At 41.4% G+C, this 17,438-nt stretch overlaps 1 protein-coding gene across 1 annotated transcript in view; it reads left to right on the forward strand.

The window, feature by feature from the left end:
* Window positions 1-17,438, forward strand: part of THEMIS (thymocyte selection associated) — a gene marked incomplete at both ends in the record, with an annotated part of 78,133 nt that overhangs the window by 5,978 nt on the left and 54,717 nt on the right. The window contains one exon of the mRNA XM_082481823.1: window positions 9,856-10,014. Within this exon, the coding sequence (XP_082337949.1) occupies window positions 9,856-10,014 (159 nt within the window). The remainder of the gene's footprint in view (window positions 1-9,855; window positions 10,015-17,438) is intronic.

The raw sequence follows: 17,438 nt of genomic DNA on the forward strand, positions 1-17,438 counted from the left end.
AGCAAGAGTCCTAGCCGGAGTAACGGGTTCTCTTTTGTAGTCAGTAGTCAGAGCATATTAGTAAATTTTCTCTGTTAATATGTACCACCGAAACTCTCCTGCACTTGTTCAGACTGCTTCCAAAACATGTTTTATTCTGAACAAGAAGGAAAGTGCCCTTCAGTGAATGCAATATGAGAACAAAACCTGACTTTTATGGGTCAGATATTGCTCATTTTATTCATGCCGCTGCCCTCAATGGGATGACTCATCCAGATACAGTGAGAAAAATCTGACCCTGGGTAGCCGGAGCTGAGGGCGAAGCTGTTTCGAGGATCTCCTTGTGGGGATTTTCTCTCCATGATATTCAGCTCTGGGCCTCTCTGTGGATGGCATAGGAGGTGGGCAGAATACCCGAATCACCTGCCTCGTCTCGATGCAGGTGTCAACCCCCTGCCTTGGCTTGCTGGAGCTACCCTCGACGTGCCAGATTCCTGCAGTGCCGAGGGCTCCGTGGCTGTTGTTGCCCTTGGGCCTCCAGGGGGGCGAGGAAGAGTTTTGCAGCAGGAGGAGCCCTGTTTGCCTACCTGCCACCCTACGAAAATACCAAGATGATTTTCACAGATTTGGGCTCTGGGAAGATAAGGGGACAACTATAACAAATGACAGAGGAGGGAAGATCTTGGGATAAACTTCTCTACAAGCTACACAAGCCCATGACCATGCACCATTTCCGAGTTACACGGCTTTTGTGGCGTATTTTTTTCTTCCAGTATCTGGTGATCTATGCATGAGGGAACGTGGCGTTAGTCCAGGTTCACTGTTTCTGGTTATCTCCATCGGACACACAGTAATGGCACAAGGGGCAGCATGCTGTGATCCCAGTAAGGGAAGATGCTTAAACATGTTTCCAGTTCTGGGCTTCACCTGCGAGGTGCTCAACACTCTAGCGGGATCCTGCAGCTTAATTTAAGCAGCCTTCTTAATCTTAGTCCAACAAAGCACAGATTTTCTGTTAAACACACACTTCAATAAACATATCTTAAGTCAAAGTAATTAATGCTGCAAAGAAAATGAATAAAACAAAATAAATCACGAACAACTAAAACAGTGACTAATGCTGTTCAAAAGCAGCTTTTGGCACTCTCTTCACTGCTGCAGTAATTCCGACTCGTGTGGGTAAACCCAAACCAAAGGTCAAAGATGTTGCATTTGGAGCTGTGGTTTCACTTGCTCTTTCCATTATAGTGGGTGCTGCACGCGCAAAGCTCTGCTGCCACATGCAGAGCGTGAGCCCTCCAGATAGATGAAAATCAGAAGAAAGTATTAAAAAAAAAAAAAAAAAGGCCATAAACCTATCAGGAAAGGAATAAATCAGAAACTGCAGAAGTAATTTTTTTAAAATTTCCATTATGATTGAAATGGCTTAAAGCACTTGACATTTAAAGTTTGACATTATATGGCAAAAGATAAATCTTACAGCTTTTGTTATTTGATAGTTTTGCGCTGGCAAAAATCAGACCCTCTGCAGCCTAATTAGGTATGATCAAGATTAGATACACTCTTTGCACAGAGCCTTTTAACAGGAGTTTACCTCCGTGGCAATTCAGCAGCTGCACTCCTTGGAGGATTTGTGTCCCAGACTGACCAAACCTGAAGATTTTTGTTGCTTAGGACACATTAAAGAGAGAAGAGCTGTTACAAAGCCCAGTAAGTTGCTCTGTCACTTGATAGAGGATCTTCTACATGAACTCAGGCCACCTGCATGACCACTGCTACCCCCTGGGCCTCTGGAGCACCACGTGGGCACAGGGGAGCTGGGCTTACCCGCTCTCAGTGGGTGCACTTTCTAGGGGTAGGAAGGAAGGGGTGGATAAAAGCCATACAGGTGCTTTTTACTATTTGCAGCCACTCTCACAGCCTGGGGTTGGAGCAGAAGATGGAGCATGCTTCCCTCTTTGCCTGCCATGGTGCATCTGATTTTTAGCTTCTTTGTATCTTGCCCACAAAATGTTGGTTTATTTGAGTTTACTGGGGAAAATCCAGTATGCAGATTAGCATCTTCGGTGCTCAGGAGGTATTCGACTGAAAAGAAGACACCTAACTTCTCGCCGTCAGAAATTGGTTGCTTTTCCCTACTGCTCAATCAGAGTATAATATGATTAAAGTTATTAAGCAAAACTCTCCTCCCCGCAACTTTAAAATAGATCTCTCTTCTTGCCAAAGAGCATAAACTCTGAACAATTGGCTAACCCCCAAATAATGCCCATAAAGACTGATATCTTTTTTATTGACGCTAATTATAGATACATTATGCCCTTCATATTACTTTGGGAGCCTGCAGCAGCCTTAACAAAACTGTGATTTCAGCTGAGCTATGTCATAGGGGAAAGGAGGCTATTGTAGTTCTGGCTGAATGGCTGCACCAGGGGGTCGTGCCTTTATGTGAAAGCAGAATCATTTCACCAGCCCTTCAAACAGAGTCACCTCTGATCTGGGAAGACAGCACCCATATGGGCAACTGATGACAACATAATAGCGGAGAAAGGAGCATTGGGAAAAGGACGTCGGGACAAAGTTCTACTCTTTCAGGCCATGTCAGGAGATCTTTCATCTCCCTGCAAAGCAGCCAGGTTCCCGGTTCTTTGGATCTTCTTTCAAAGACCGCCCAGACTGCCAGCTGCAATGAATTCAGTGGGTGCTACTGAGACATGAAAGGGGGAATTTTTTCCTTCAAGGCTTCCAACTCATGGGACTAGGGAGTCAATGCCTAGCGTTGGGCCTGCAAAGTGATTTCATTTTATAGGAGAAAAGCTTGGTCTTTGTTAAAAAAAAAAAAAAAAGAAAGAAAAAAAAAAAAAAGAAAAAGAAAAAAGTATGAAGGATATTTGGAAGTGCTTTGCAGCACCTTGCAGCAGACAGATGGTTAGACTGGGAGTCAGCCAGCCTGGGCTCGAGCTCTAGCCCTGCTGAATGGTCCTCTGCGCCACCTTAGCGAAGCCTTTTGTCTCCTTTGCATTCCCTCCCTAGCCCTCCTTGCTAAACTGCCCAGGGCCATGTGGCAAAAGGGAGTTACATACGAGTGATGTATTATTGCTGTTTAGTCGTGGCCCTGATTTTGAGTCATACTTCCTATCAGCACCAGTGAAGCGTTCCCTCCGAGAGCAGTCACTGAATGGTGCTTTAAGCTGCTGGGAAGAAAAAGGGAAATATTACCGAGGTGTTTGCTGTTCTACCTTGTGTTATAAAATATTTCTCTCAGTGGTACTGTCGTGTGCCCTGACATGAAGAATGACATTCTCCATGTCATGTATTCACTGTATTTGTATTTTATATTGTTGTTTTTAATAGCAAAAGACTCTTCTTGTACTATAATGAGAAATAAATCAAATAAAGGGCTCGTGTTAAGAAGGACAGTGGTGTGGCTGCTTAGCATTTTAGGAAAGATGGAGGAAAAAGATGTTAAACCAATTGTTATCGTTGCTTTGATGTGATCACAGCAGTTGCTAATATGGATTGTCAAACTAGAGATGAGCTTATGAAAGGATATAAATGTGTTTTTTATTGAACAAAGTAACAATCCAGAAAAGGTGGTTTCAAAGGCAACAAGCTCTTTAATTACAGCCTTCAGGGGCATTGTTTGATCACTGTAAATAAGCTGCTTTATTCTGGGTTCTGCTAAAATGTTTTTTGCATTAAATTGCATACATCTTTCTCAAATCAAAAAGATTCAGTCCTTAAGGTTACTTGATTTACATTTTCAATGTCTTACACTTTCTTTGTGGGTTGAGTGGGAAAAACACGGTTACTGTTGTGCAACAACAAATAAATGTACTAAAAGGTCCATTTTAATTTTAATTTTTGCTTTTCAATATATTGTGTATGCGGGTCCACAACACACAGCTGAAGTGAAATCTTTCAGGGTCACGTTGTCACACAGCAGGTATTTTCACAATGTTTTAAGACTAATTACTGTGGCTTTTAAAGGAAAAAGAATTTTTATTGTCCCTTTTGAAAACCATGCAGTTTCCCTCCCTCCCTTTTATCAGCACAAATATTTGCTGCAAATGCCTAGATGACAAATCATACAGGTAACATTTTTCTTGTCTGAATGTAATCTTCATTGTACTTTTCCAGGCAAACAGCCAAGCAGGGGCTAAAATCGGGGCTAAGGCAATCTAGTTGCAGACAAATATGTAATTACAATCAATACTGTATGTGCAATTGCACCCCCAAAAATGAATCTGTTCTTGTGTGGCTGGCAGAGTTCCATTTTTTAATGATTTTTTTTTTATCCTGGTATCATTAAAAAATGAGGCTTCTGCAATCACAGTCTCGGTCCGTTAGCCGTCCTCCTCCCAACCTCTAACCCTCATAATCTTTCAACCTCTTAGTCTATTTCATATGAAGCTGATAAAGCAGGAGGTAATTAAAGTCCTACAAGTTGCCCATTAAAATGATCATCCAGGTAGATCTCTATCTATGGACATATATACACATCTATCTATCTGTCTATCCACTCATATAAGTTTTACTACTGATAAGCTGTTGAAGGTTGGTCTCTGACTTCCTTAATTGAATGGAAAATGCGGTGGCATACCTCTGTTACTCAATGGTTATATGAGCATTTTATCCAACTTCTCTTCTGGGGTGAAAGGTACTGTCCTATGGACACAACTCCTAGGATTCTTGGGCACTCTCCACTTATACTCTGCTAAAAGCTTTCCTCTCTTCTAGAAGATTTAAAACATCCTTCCTAGCTGCTTAATACCCTTTCCCTTCTTGATGATGCCAAAAAATATGTCTTTTTTTTCTTCCTCTTTTTTTAATTCAAGAAGGGGTTCACTTGGTATCATTACAAAGCATTATCTTTGCCAGTGGATTATGTACCCATGTACTAGTTTATTTCTTTGATGGTAAGACAACCAGATCCCTTTATTTTATTTTATTTTATTTTATTTTATTTTATTTTATTTTATTTTATTTTATTTTATTTTATTTTATTTTATTTTTATTTTAATTTATACCGTGAGCTTTTTTTTCAAGTTTTAATTTTCATCTCACTTTTTGCTAAAACTGCTGCTTTTAAATGCATGATCCATTTGTTTTCCACAACAATGTTATGTTTTGTTCTGAAGAAAGACCCTGAGAGTTAAGGTGCTGTGACAGTCCTGTGTGTCTGTTCTGTGCACACTCTTTTGTGGCTTGCAGTCTGGCATTTATAATCCATCTTTTTTCTGAATGCATTATCTTGGCCCTTGATGTTTCAGAGCCTGCAGCTCCATGTAATGGTTTTTGTAGACTGCAGCTTGAACTCCATATGCTTGTCTGCCTCAGGTGCTTCCTGTCTTTTATGAGCGCAGATTTTCTTTTCTTGTGTATTTTACCCTTTTCTTGTAGTGTTTTGGATTCTCTGCCATCTCTACAGTGCCAGGCCACTGTTTACCCTGTGTAGGGTGTTATCTACATTTCTCATGTTTTGCAAATTTTGATTGCTTTGTCAACGGCGAATTTTTGTGTCATCCAATCCCCTATTTTTGAGTGCTTGGCAGAGCTAGTCTCTTCTCGTGGGTATTGCCAGACTGGACCTTCAGACTTGGGCCCATCGCTAACCGATCAGGATTTTCACTTTTTTGCAAGTGCTGTTTATACTTTTTATTTTGTGATGGAAGGCAGGACTGCTCAAACACTCTGTAGTACAATTTGTAGTTAAGCTATTGTGCCTGAGGAAAAGCAAACCTGATAAAAGTAGTAAGCCCTTCAGAACCAGCCGTGATGAGAAACAGGGCCCTCCTCTGACTTCCATCTTTATTTCTTGGTGGCACCACTTTGCTACGGATATAGACTGAAGTAGCAGTTAGATTTTCTTCAATCATCATTTTTTTGAGAGGTTCAGCCTCTTAACGGCTCCATTCTTCCCCTCAGAGCCATTGCTCAGTTTGCTCTACTCCAGCTACCACGTTATTTGGAAATCAGCCGCAGCCAGTGAGGCCACCAAACCTGTGAGGCTCAGTGCTTGGGGCCATGCAGGTAGTGCAGGCACTACCTGGCACGGGGGTGCACAGCAGGTCCTGGCTGCATAAAGGGGCATGCTTGCAAAGGTGAAAGCAAATGTGCCTGAGGCCCATAATTAGTCAGTATAGTTACTTTCATAGGTTAAATGGTTACGAGGGGTCTATTTTCAAGTGAGGTAACCTGGAGAAGCTGGATCTAAACCTGCACTGAAGAAAAAAAAGCCTCTAGAAGCCACGAGCTCCCATTTTGAGTAAGTTTTTGCAACTATTTGTTCGAGGGTGAGAATATTGGAATTCTTTGCTCATCTTTCCACTTTTCTATAATGCAGAGATCATCACGCCGGGTCCTCTGGGATTCCCTGTATCTAATAATACCATGGTTGCTTGTGATCTCTGCTGTGTCTGATGTGAGGAGTGAGGTGGTTCAGCACAAAAGGAATATTACCCTCTTCACGGCTGCTCAATCTTTCTCTCCCTCTCACTCTAATATGAAATAACTATTGCACATACACTTTTCCGACTGTCATAAAATATCCTACAGAGCTCAGATGAAGCAATGAGAGCTATGATAACTCCTCATGTGTTTATTAGAGCAGCAGCCAGCCTACTGATGGGAGCTGTAGCAATATCCAGTAGAGACATCTGAGTTAGTCAATGTTGAATTGCTCAGGGACTAAAAGGAGAGCAAACAACTATGCACTATCTTTATAATAAGAAAACCAGATTGCTCTTTTTTAGTTAAAGGGCAGCAGCTCTCTTGGTCTTCTGCTTAGTACCAGATTGGTTGAAAAGATGCACAAACAGCATGTTCTTTCACCTGACTGTGTTTGATATTTGTGTGGCACTATAACCCAGAATATCTCTGTGCCAATCATCCTCCTGGTGGGCAACAGAAGGGCAGTAGCCTGCTGGGGGAGTTTAGAGCCTAAGTACAATAGTAACCTTTATCCTATGTAGGATTCTCAGTAAGGGAAATTAGGCTATGTCGTCACATCCAGCCTGCCGAAAGCATCTGCCACGTGATTTTTTAATTATTTTCTTTTAACCTAGATTCTAGCACATAGTCTTAACAATGTACACCAGTACCTGACTTCTTCAGGAGAGCAGCTGGGGATTTTCTGGTATCCATCTCGACTGTGAGAGTGTTGCACAAGAAACAGACAGGTTTGCCTGGACGTGTCTTCACAACAGAGTAAACTTGAGCAGTTGCTCAGTGTTTCTGTTGTTCATCCTCCTGTCCTGACACAAACCCGTTGTTCTGTGGAGCTGTACTGGGTTTAGGCTAAAACCAGAGCAACTTTTGCTCAGGTTGGTCTCCCAGTGACTTCCAGTGAGGTCAAGGTGGTAAAGAAATACTTGTCACCTGCAAGAGCTGCAGCAGAGTTGATAAATATATCCCAGACTCAGGAAGACATGCTTACTAGCCCAGGCTATGGTCGTGACTGGAATTGATCTTGAGTGAGCATTAGGAAAATCACTTGGCTAATAGTTGCATTTCTGATATGACACCCAGCAAAACAAACAAACAAACAAACAAAAAACCAAACCAAACCAAATGAAATAAAAACCCACAGCTTTTTTTTTTCCTCCCCACCAACTACAAGGAGAACTGTGGAGTAAAGAATGATACTTTCTGTGGGAAGTGAGTTCTGCAGGCAATGGCAATATTTTAGTACAGGCTGTCTCAATTATTGATTGCTACTATATAGCCAGAGGTCAGGTTTTAAAGACACCATTATGAGACCATTCTGGGTATCTAGGTTAAAAGGAAAAAAAAAAAAAAAAACCCAACCAAAAAAAAACCCAACCCCAAAACCCAAAAGACTTTAAACTGAACAAGATGCAAGAAAGGGCTATTAGAGGGATTGTGAGAAGGAAAATGTGTCTTCTTAAAGGAGAGAAAAATAATTTGTTTCTCCTAGGTTTTTGTCAAAAATGTGACCAGAGAAGGGCAAAATTCATAGAATCATATAATGCTTGGAGTTGGAAGGGACATTGAAGATCATCTAGTTCCACCACCCTGCCGTGGGCAGGGACGCATCCCACTAGACCAGGTTGCTCAAAGCCCCATCCAGCCTGGCCTTGAACACCTCCAGGGATGAGGCATCCACAACTTCTCCAGGGCAACCTGTTCCAGTGTCTCACCATTCTCACAGTAAAGAATTTCTTCCTAATATCTAATCTAAATCTACCCTCTTTCATTTTAAAACCATTACCCCTTGTCCTGTCACTACACTCCCTGATAAAAAGCCCCTCTCCACCTTTCCTGTAGGCCCTCTTTGAGTACTGAAAGACTGCTAGGAGGTCACCCTGAAGCCTCTGCTTCTCCAGGCTGAACAACGCCAACTCTCTCAGCCTGTCCTCATAGGAGAGGTGCTCCAGCCCTCTGATCATCTTCGTGGCCCTCCTCTGGACTTGGTCCAACAGGTCCATATCCTTCCTATGCTGGGGACCCCAGAGCTGGATGCAGTAGTCCAGGTGGGGTCTCACCAGAGTAGAGCAGAGGGGCAGAATCACCTGCCTGGACCTGCTAGACACTCTTCTTTTGATGCAGCCCAGGATACGGTTGGCCTTCTGGGCTGTGATCACACATTGCTGGCTCATGTCGAGCTTCTCATCCACCAACATCCCTTGCAAATTAACCTTGCAAAGCTTTTGGGGAAGGAAGAAATGGAAATGAGAAAAAAAAAAAGTATTTTAAGTAGTAGAGCAATGTTAGTAGAAGAGCAAATGAATACACTCGCCACTGCATTGGGAGTGGAAATAAGTTTTCTCACCATGAGGGAAATGAAATTCTGAGATGAGATTCCAGAAAGGGCATTTCCACATCACTTCAGGACAGAGCTTAGTAAGTTCTTGGAAGGAACAGCACAGCATCAGAAGAACCGGAAGCTAGCATTAAAGTCAACATTTCTGATATTCTGTGTTCAATGCAATTCTATCTACAAATGGAACACCGTGTGTTTCCTGCACTGCCTTTATATATAGTTAATTGATCCCATGCCTCAAAGTGTCTGCTAATCACCTGCAGCAACCAGGAAGAATTTTACTTCTACATAACACGGCTTTTGTTTTGCTTGTGCTTTATTCTTCTCCTCCTGCCCCTACTTCTGAAACAGCAGAGATTGACAACAGCTAGAATGGAGAAGGGAGGGTTGTTTTTGGCACAATAAGCTGCAGTTCCAGGTTTTGCTGAGGAAGCTCCGAAACGCTTGGTTGAATTGCCTTGTTCCTGCTGTCAAACTTCTGAACATCACAGACAAAAAAGGGGTTTTTTTACTGCCAAGTCAGAATCAGTAGGCTCGTTTCAGCATGAGGTAGGGATTACCACTGTTAATTTGCCAAGTTTCCAATTTCTTGTACTTCAGGTTTTCTGTTACTACAGGAAGATCAAATGCTGGTTGTGCTTTGATGCCTCCTGGCGTCTCCCTGGGCACCTTCTAGGGTCTGTGATTTTTGTCTTCTGCTGTAGTCCTTTGTCTCCTATGGGATATGTTATGCCCTGTGCCATGCAGAGGCACCTTTCCTGCCTGAGCTTCTGATGACCCAGGTGGTCCTATACTCTACCTTGTTCCATTTTGGTCTAATAACTTTGAAATGCAAGTTCTTCAAACCTTGTTCTCCTTACATCCATCTAAGAACAGTGTACACATAGAGCTGATCTAGAGATCACTGAAGTCACAAGATGGATTTTCTCCTGACACTAAGGAAGAAAATGAAAATTACGTTAGTTATCACCGGATAAGATTATTTCATATAACTTATTTTAAGTATTTTTGCTTTCATTCAAAGACGAAAGGACACATGATAAAGTGAGAGAAACCTGAGTAATGCTTTTCTTTCCTTTTGTATTTCTTTTCAGGCTCCATCTATGAAATGTTTGGAAATGAATGCTGCCTGTCAACAGGAGAAGTCATTAAAGTTATTGGCTTCAAAATTAATAAGCTCATAGCAAGTATCTGTGAGAATAATGAAGTCAGCCGGTTTTCAGCCAAAGTGGAATTACCACTAAATTTTCCTGGTATAGTATTTCATGAATACATGTTTCTGAGGAATTATAACCCTGAGTAATCACCTTTGTTCATTTTATTGATTTACTGTCTTGATTGATATTTGCTTGAGGTTACAACTCAGCTGTCAAGGATACAATTTTATCAGATGGCACAAGACACAATGCATTTTTAAATTTCAACTTTTACAGTTCTTTTTCAAGCCTGGATAGAAATTATTAATGTTTTAATGTTTGGTAGTAATACTTTCTGTACTTGAGGTCATTCAGTGTAAGAATTATTACAGAAATCTTCTTTTCAGTTACTTATGACTTTGTCAAACTTTGTCTGAGCTGAAATCTTCCTTGCTGTATGCTCAGACTATAATTTATTTACTATTACTATATTCTTATTTTATTATTTTGGATATAAGATATTTTTAATACTTTGTTATCTTTTGTTTTTGTTTTAATGATTTATTTTAATTCCAGTGGCCAAACTGGCTGCTCCATGCCTGGAAACAGGATTAGAGGATAATGAATGTGTTTTTTCTGTTTAAAACCCACCTCAACTGTTCTATAAAGAAGCCCCAAAATACCCATATTTTGAAGGATGGACTTGAAATTTGAAACATTCCTTCATCTGTTCATGTGGCCTTGTTAGGCAGAGCTGGCTAAGTACTGTACCCAGGCTACCTAGTTCATCACGTCGTATTTATCCATTTTTCAATTCTGTTTTCATCTCAATCCCTCTACTGTCAGGGCCCGGCTGTATTAAATAAGAAAGTGATTGGGGTGCACAGGGAGACGTGCTGGACTGTGGGTATCCATGTGTGGGAAGTGGAGGAGGCAAAATAGGTTAGGAAACTGATAGAAAAAGATGGGACCTTGGAGCAGGGCAGAATGATGAAGACGTGATATGCACGGGTCAGGGACAGGAGACAGCATGTAGGTGGTTACCAGCATCAGAGGAGGACTGCAACCGCACACAAATAGGTATATGTAGGGCATTTCCTACCTTGGGAGTCTTGCAGGCAGCAGAGGTAATGGGAGCTCCTTGAGAAGAGGAGATGAGGGAGCTGGAAAACAGCAGAGGAAGCCAGTGGGACATGGGAGGGAGTCTGTGTAGGTCTGGGGGAGAAGTTATGGGGCACCTGCAGGTAAGAAACACTGTCACAGAGCACACGCAAGGACACAGCAGCGCTCAAGAGCCTGAGATCACGTCCCGGACTCTCTTTGGCCAGCAGTTTAGCTAATGCACTGAACGTGACTACAGTTTTGTAGGAAAAAAAAAAAAGAATGTAAACATTTAATTGACACTATATTGTACTGCAAACACATGAGAGGTTAAATTGGTGCTGCACAGGGAAACGTAATATGGGTGTTTTCCAATGTTCGAGTGCTTGACTTAGTGAGCTCATTGATGTTCTTCTAATGTATTGCTGTGCATGTCAGAGTGTGTGCACGTGCATAAATATATGGCTTAGGTTATGCCAGTGCCCAGACTGGTATGTTCTTTTTCTGCAGAGAGAGACAAGACGCACTACTTGAAGCAAATAAAATGTAAAAGCGCATGGGAATGAAATGCTTCATCTGAATGCCACAGGAAAATATCTTCTGCCATGCCTTCATTTTCCACCTCCAAAATAAAGATTTCTCTCTGAAACAGTCCTGCATAAAATTTTCTTTTCCCCAGTAGATCCTCAATTTACTTTCATATTTTTCTCACTTGGTGAATCAGAACCATTTGTATGACCGCTTATTAAAAGAATTTTTGGAATTCCATTTTCAAGTACTAGTAGGGCCCAAACGTAGTGATCAAAGATATTTTAATTATCTGTGTCTATCTAGAGATACTGAAGTACTGCTGCACTGTGAACTCTCAAGATACTCGGTATTTTTCTTGAAATCCAAGCTTCTTTGCTATTATTAAAATTTTCTGTCTCTAAAATATAAATACATATAGGAAGTCATATTCTAAATCTTGATTGGCAGATGGGTTTGAACATTTGAATCCTAAAAAATCCAACACAACTGAGTGATAAAAGTAATCCTACATTTATTAATGTTGAATCTCCTGATTTTAAGAACAGAATGACTTGTGTTTTCAAATGCTTGAACCTGGTGAATCTGGATTTTTTTGCATTCAAGTGATCAATTTTACAACTTGGCATTTGGATGTTTTTACCCTATTGAGTACATTTTCAAATTCGGTCTAATCACGACAATTTGCATGCATGCGTATGAACTTGCCCAACCAGTATTTTAGATAACTGGGTTATTTCGCTAGAAAAATAAATTCAGAGTTCCTTTTGCTGAAATTTATCATTATTATCCTCCACATGACAGATACTACTGAACAGCAGCACTGAAGAGGGGTATAATGACACTTCTTATTAGCCCAACAGGGAGCACAGCTCTCTTGCTTCTCTCTGTATATGTACTCTTACGCATTCGAGAGCTTTTCGGTGAGATGTAAATTTGTCATTTGTCTAATTTAGTTCTTAGCTGAAGAATGATTCTGCTTTACAGAGTCAAGATGTCCCAATCCCTGCTTTTTCTTCACCTTTTTCCTTTTCACTTTATTACACACACGTGCTAAGCTCTGAACGAAACATTGTATGAGAGCATTGCTGGCTTGCCCCTGTCTGTGGAACAAGGCACCGGACCAAATTGCAGATCACCTTTTCACACTGCCATTGACTTACTTCAATAAAAATATCCACAGGTCTGTAGGAGCCTGGCACTGTATTAACATTGTACGTTCAGTGCTCGCTTGCCAGTGTTGGTGCAAAGAAATCGTTTGCTTTGATGTTATTTTCCATTTCCTCTGTCGTGAGTTATCATTTGCATGCGATGGGCTCACGTATCCTTTCACCGTGTGCATGCCGGCATAAAATAAGCGATGCTTCTATTTAGGTTACTCTGGGGATAGCGTCTCTGTGAGTGAAGAACTGGGCTCATTGGTTTCAAACGAGCCTTACTCTTTGTCTTTCTGAACGTATTTGCAGTCTACAGAATTCCTTTTTTTCTGCTCTGGCAAATCAGATCCTTGATAAAGGCCTAATCTGCCCTTTGCATTAGAGAAACCGCTGCAACCGCAAGTTCACTATCTGTGTTATTTCATTTTATCCTCATTCTAATTTGTTCTTTTTCATGCCTCAGAGGGCCAGGCTATTCTTTCTATGCTCATACACTGGGTAAAAAAAAAGGTCTGCTGTTACTCTAGACACTTCAATGGCTATATCTAACAGCATTTTGAACTACAATTTTCGCTACTAACAAATTAGCAGAGACAGGGAATTTGCACAACACCTGACCCGTGTGCTAGCACAAACGATTTCATTTTGTTCTGTTATATTCCTTCTTCTGCAAAAATATTGCTGGGCTGTCCCTGTTCTCAGGAGGTCCCTGACAGTTGCTGCTGCTCATTCCTACGTGTTCTGGCAGATGCGTAGCTGAGCACGAGTGTCCCTTTGAGCTCTCAGCCTCTGCGAGCCACAAGACAGGAGACTTGGCTGTGGCCACGCCGCACAGGCATGGAGGAACAGGCGTTAGGCACTAGAAGGCTCATCTCGATAGGAGGTGATGGAGAGATAGGAGAGATGGCCTTTGGGGCAGGATGGGGAGAGGAGGATGCTGGAGCAGACGGAGCAGAGGAGGTACCAGAGTGGGTGGTGGAGGTGAGGGAAAAGAGGAATAACAATCAAGTCAGCTCCAGAAAAGTTGGGAACTTAGTTCTTCCCAGTCTTCTGCGTTACCTTGGGGAACAGAAACTGCTTGTCTGGGACAGAAGGTCTTTCTGCTGTTGGTTTTTTCCTTGAAGGCTACTTGCTGCTTTACTAAGTGAGCCTAACTACTGGTTTTCTCAGTTTTCTGTGGGGAAAAAAAAAAGAAAAACAGAGAATAAAAAGGATACTCTTTTCCTTCAGGACTCTAATTAAGACAGAAAATGGGAAGTCTATAAAGCTACAGGGAGGTACACTGTATCACTCTGTAACTGGTAAAAGAGAGCTGCATATACTGTTCTGTAAAAAGGTGGTAAAAACCTTCTATCAAAACATGCTTTCCCGCAGGACTGAAGGAGTTATCCTTGGGCTATGTTTTCTCTCCCATACCCGTGAAAATAATTTTTTCAGATTCCCAAACCCTTTCTCTCTACTGACGTGTACATCAATGCCCAAAACTTTTCTTGAAAATGATGGGCTGATTAGGTTTGGGCCTTACTAATTATCTTATTATGACTAGGCAGGCACTTCACCTAGTGAAATGCCAATAGGTGCAGAGAATTCATGGAGTGTGACAATGGTTATACATTCCCGTAGTTATCATGTATGTGTAGTTATTCTTGTCTCTATCTGTAAATTTCCACAGACTATCGGGCATTAGTGCACTTTGGTCATGGACCAGATTACATTTAGAAAGTAGATCTATAGGAGCAATAATGGCAGCTCTGGATAAACCAGCTGGACTTTCTTCCAGGTTTGCTATTTCCATCTGGCTTTTCCCCCAACAACCCACCAAGCTCTCTTAGGAAAGTCTAAGTGGATTTGGTTCGGCCATTTTATGATTTATGAAAAAGTACAAAAATATTTTTATTTGACCTCAAAATGTCCAAACTTTAGCATCTCAAACTTACCATATGTCTCCTGCTCTGGAGATTTCCTTGCTATCTTAGGTTTGGAAAACATTTGGTTTTGTAATTTGGTTCATAATGATTTTAATAAGGTTCTGAATGGTTTCAGATAATGTTTGGTTTTTTTCTGTTGTTTTTTTCTGTTGTTGCTGTTTGATTGGTTTTTTTTTTTAAATATATGTCATAAAAAGAAGAGCATTTATGAGAAGATAGCATGGTAGATAATGGCACTTAGATAGGAATCAGAGTGGCTTTCACCCATCATATCACAGTAACTTTTTGTATATTCACCTCTTTTCTATACAGAGAGAAACATATGGAACTTTATATACTGATAAACATAAACAGGTGGCTATTAGGTGTCTCTGCTACTTCATGGGTTTCATCAATACAGAAGCTAAGTATGCAGGGCCACATGGCTTTTTAGTTGCCTATGCAAATATTGTGTTACTGAAATTAAGAAAACCAGCAGAATGGAAGCTGGAGATTTTTCTGCTCCTAAGCCTGACAAAGTCAGACCGCCTGGGCCCGAGGGGATAATCAGTTGTCTAGTTTTGTATGAGATCTGGTAATTATCCTTCCATATGAAACCTGCTTTCCAACTCAGAATGCTCATCAGTTTGTTGCGGAAATAGCTGATTCCAAACAGCTCCGTAGTCCCAGCAAAATTAGTAGAGCCTGAGTCTACTGTCAAACTCATAGAGAAGAATTTTTGCCATACCTGTACATTGCCAGACATTTCCAACTGGGAATATTTTTTAATATACTTTATGGAGGCCTTTTAATGCAGTTCTGGAGTTTTTCTAGGGGCAATGCGCGTGCTCCTGTATCACAGATGGGTAAACATAGTTATTGCCTTTGGGATACATCATATGTACTTTGAATACATTTTTTAATGAAGAATATTGCTATTTGCTTTCTCCCAGCGCTGCCAGGAGATGATGCCCATCTTGTGCTTGCAAAGCATGACACTGGAACGCTGTTTGGGGGATGCTGTCTTTTCCACAATTTCAGTTTGTCATTGGTGCCTTGTCACTGCAATGTTTTCTAAATCCTGATGAACCAGGTTGTCTTGATCTGCACTGACAGCTCCGGTAGAGATTAGGACTGGGGTAGCTAACTTGCTTGTTAATAATTGTTTTAAAAACGGCTGTGGGGAACATTAAAAATACCGGTGAGAAAGAAAAGTGTGCTGAAGTTGTACTTTGTACTTGTGCAGTTACATTCATGGATGTGGCTTTCTTGCAGCCCAAAAAAAGGCCTGAAGGCTTTCTGGTAGTGCTGCAGTGAGGGCATAAATGTAGAGGATGTATTTGCACAAGGGTACTAATTTCACACAGAAAAAGCGAACTGTCATACAGGCAACTGTGAAGGCACAAAATTGGAAAAAGCAGTGACATAGGCACAACGAGTGACTCTCCCTGCAGTAGATCAAACAGGCTATTACTGTTTAGGCTGCTGACAAGCCCTCAGAGCTGTTAGTTGCCACAGATCCTAGTGGTCTCATGGGATACCTAGAACCAAACATGCCCAATCTGATGATAAATTCTGTTAAAAGCTACTCAGCAGACAGAATCTTAATAACATCTCTTTTAACAAGAAGGGTGCTAAAGCTATGAAGTGAAAGTAGTGGGTTTTGTTACAGTGAAACAAGAATCACAGCAATTTTGTGGCCAAAAAAGAAAAAAAAGGCTGTTGTGCTGGAGGGAATGGTTTGATATATCCTTTTTAAAGAATACAATCTTAAGGAGCCCTGCTTCCATGCAGGCCCCTCACTTGTGTTGATTGTGGTGAAACTTGGTAAGGGAAAAGGTGTGGGAGAAAATCAGCAATTTGGAGGTTATTTTTAATGGAAGCAATACCCCGATCTAATTTGTTAAACAACCCAAGGTTAAACAAGCCAAGGTTTTACCACAAAGATATGGTGCCCTTTGTGCGGTCCAGAGGAGGCAGAAGTGTGGGGCAGTGGGGACCGCAGGGTCTCTGCTAGTTGGCTTTGGGGCAAGGAAGGAGAGAAGGCACTGCATCTCTCTGGGAGCTTGGCTGCTTTGTCACTGTAGCTGTAGCTGCCAGTTAATTTGTGGGGGTCCCCTGGCTTGCAAACTTGGCCTAGGAATAACCTCTACATTCAGTTATATTCACTTGGAGTATAGTCAATGCCTGTCCCAGGAAGCTGCAGTGTAATTCCATGAGGCAGCATTCGCACTGCCGCGCCTGGGGGAGAAGACAGCTGAGTCACACAGTTCAGCTAAACCCTACTGTTTAGTCCTCTAAACTGTCCACTTCATCTTCCTCTAGAAATACACTCAAGCAAATATAGAAATGTACATATTTTTCTTGAGATGTGGACCCTTAATGAGACAGCTCCAAAGGGCATGATTAACATGAAATAATAATGTCCCTAGGGGATAAGGAAGCTCAGATGCAGCTTCCGCCTTGCGGTATTGCAGTGATTTAATTGCCTTGTGAAGGCCACAGTGCCACAAGACCCAAACTTTGAATTGCTCCATCTAGTAGTCTGGGCTATCAGATATGCTAAAATCAATTTCCTTTGCTCATTCTTATCTGTAGTTGCTACTTTTTCATTTGTGTTGTGCCTTTAAACTCCTCCTTGGTCTAGGAGTCTCCAGTCTTTGTGCGTAAGAATATGCAGCACGATGTTTAGCCAGAAACTTTATTCTGCATTTCACTAATCACATTACTATTGCTCTTCCTCATACCTCGTCTGCATTTTTTTCTTAAAGATTGGTTTCCTGAGAAGACAGATAAGAATTTCAGGTATTTTTTTCTTTTTTTCTACAGCAAAGAAAATCACTTTTTT

The sequence above is a fragment of the Vanellus vanellus genome (assembly GCF_965231255.1).
Source record: "Vanellus vanellus genome assembly, chromosome: 3".
Taxonomy (NCBI): domain Eukaryota; kingdom Metazoa; phylum Chordata; class Aves; order Charadriiformes; family Charadriidae; genus Vanellus; species Vanellus vanellus.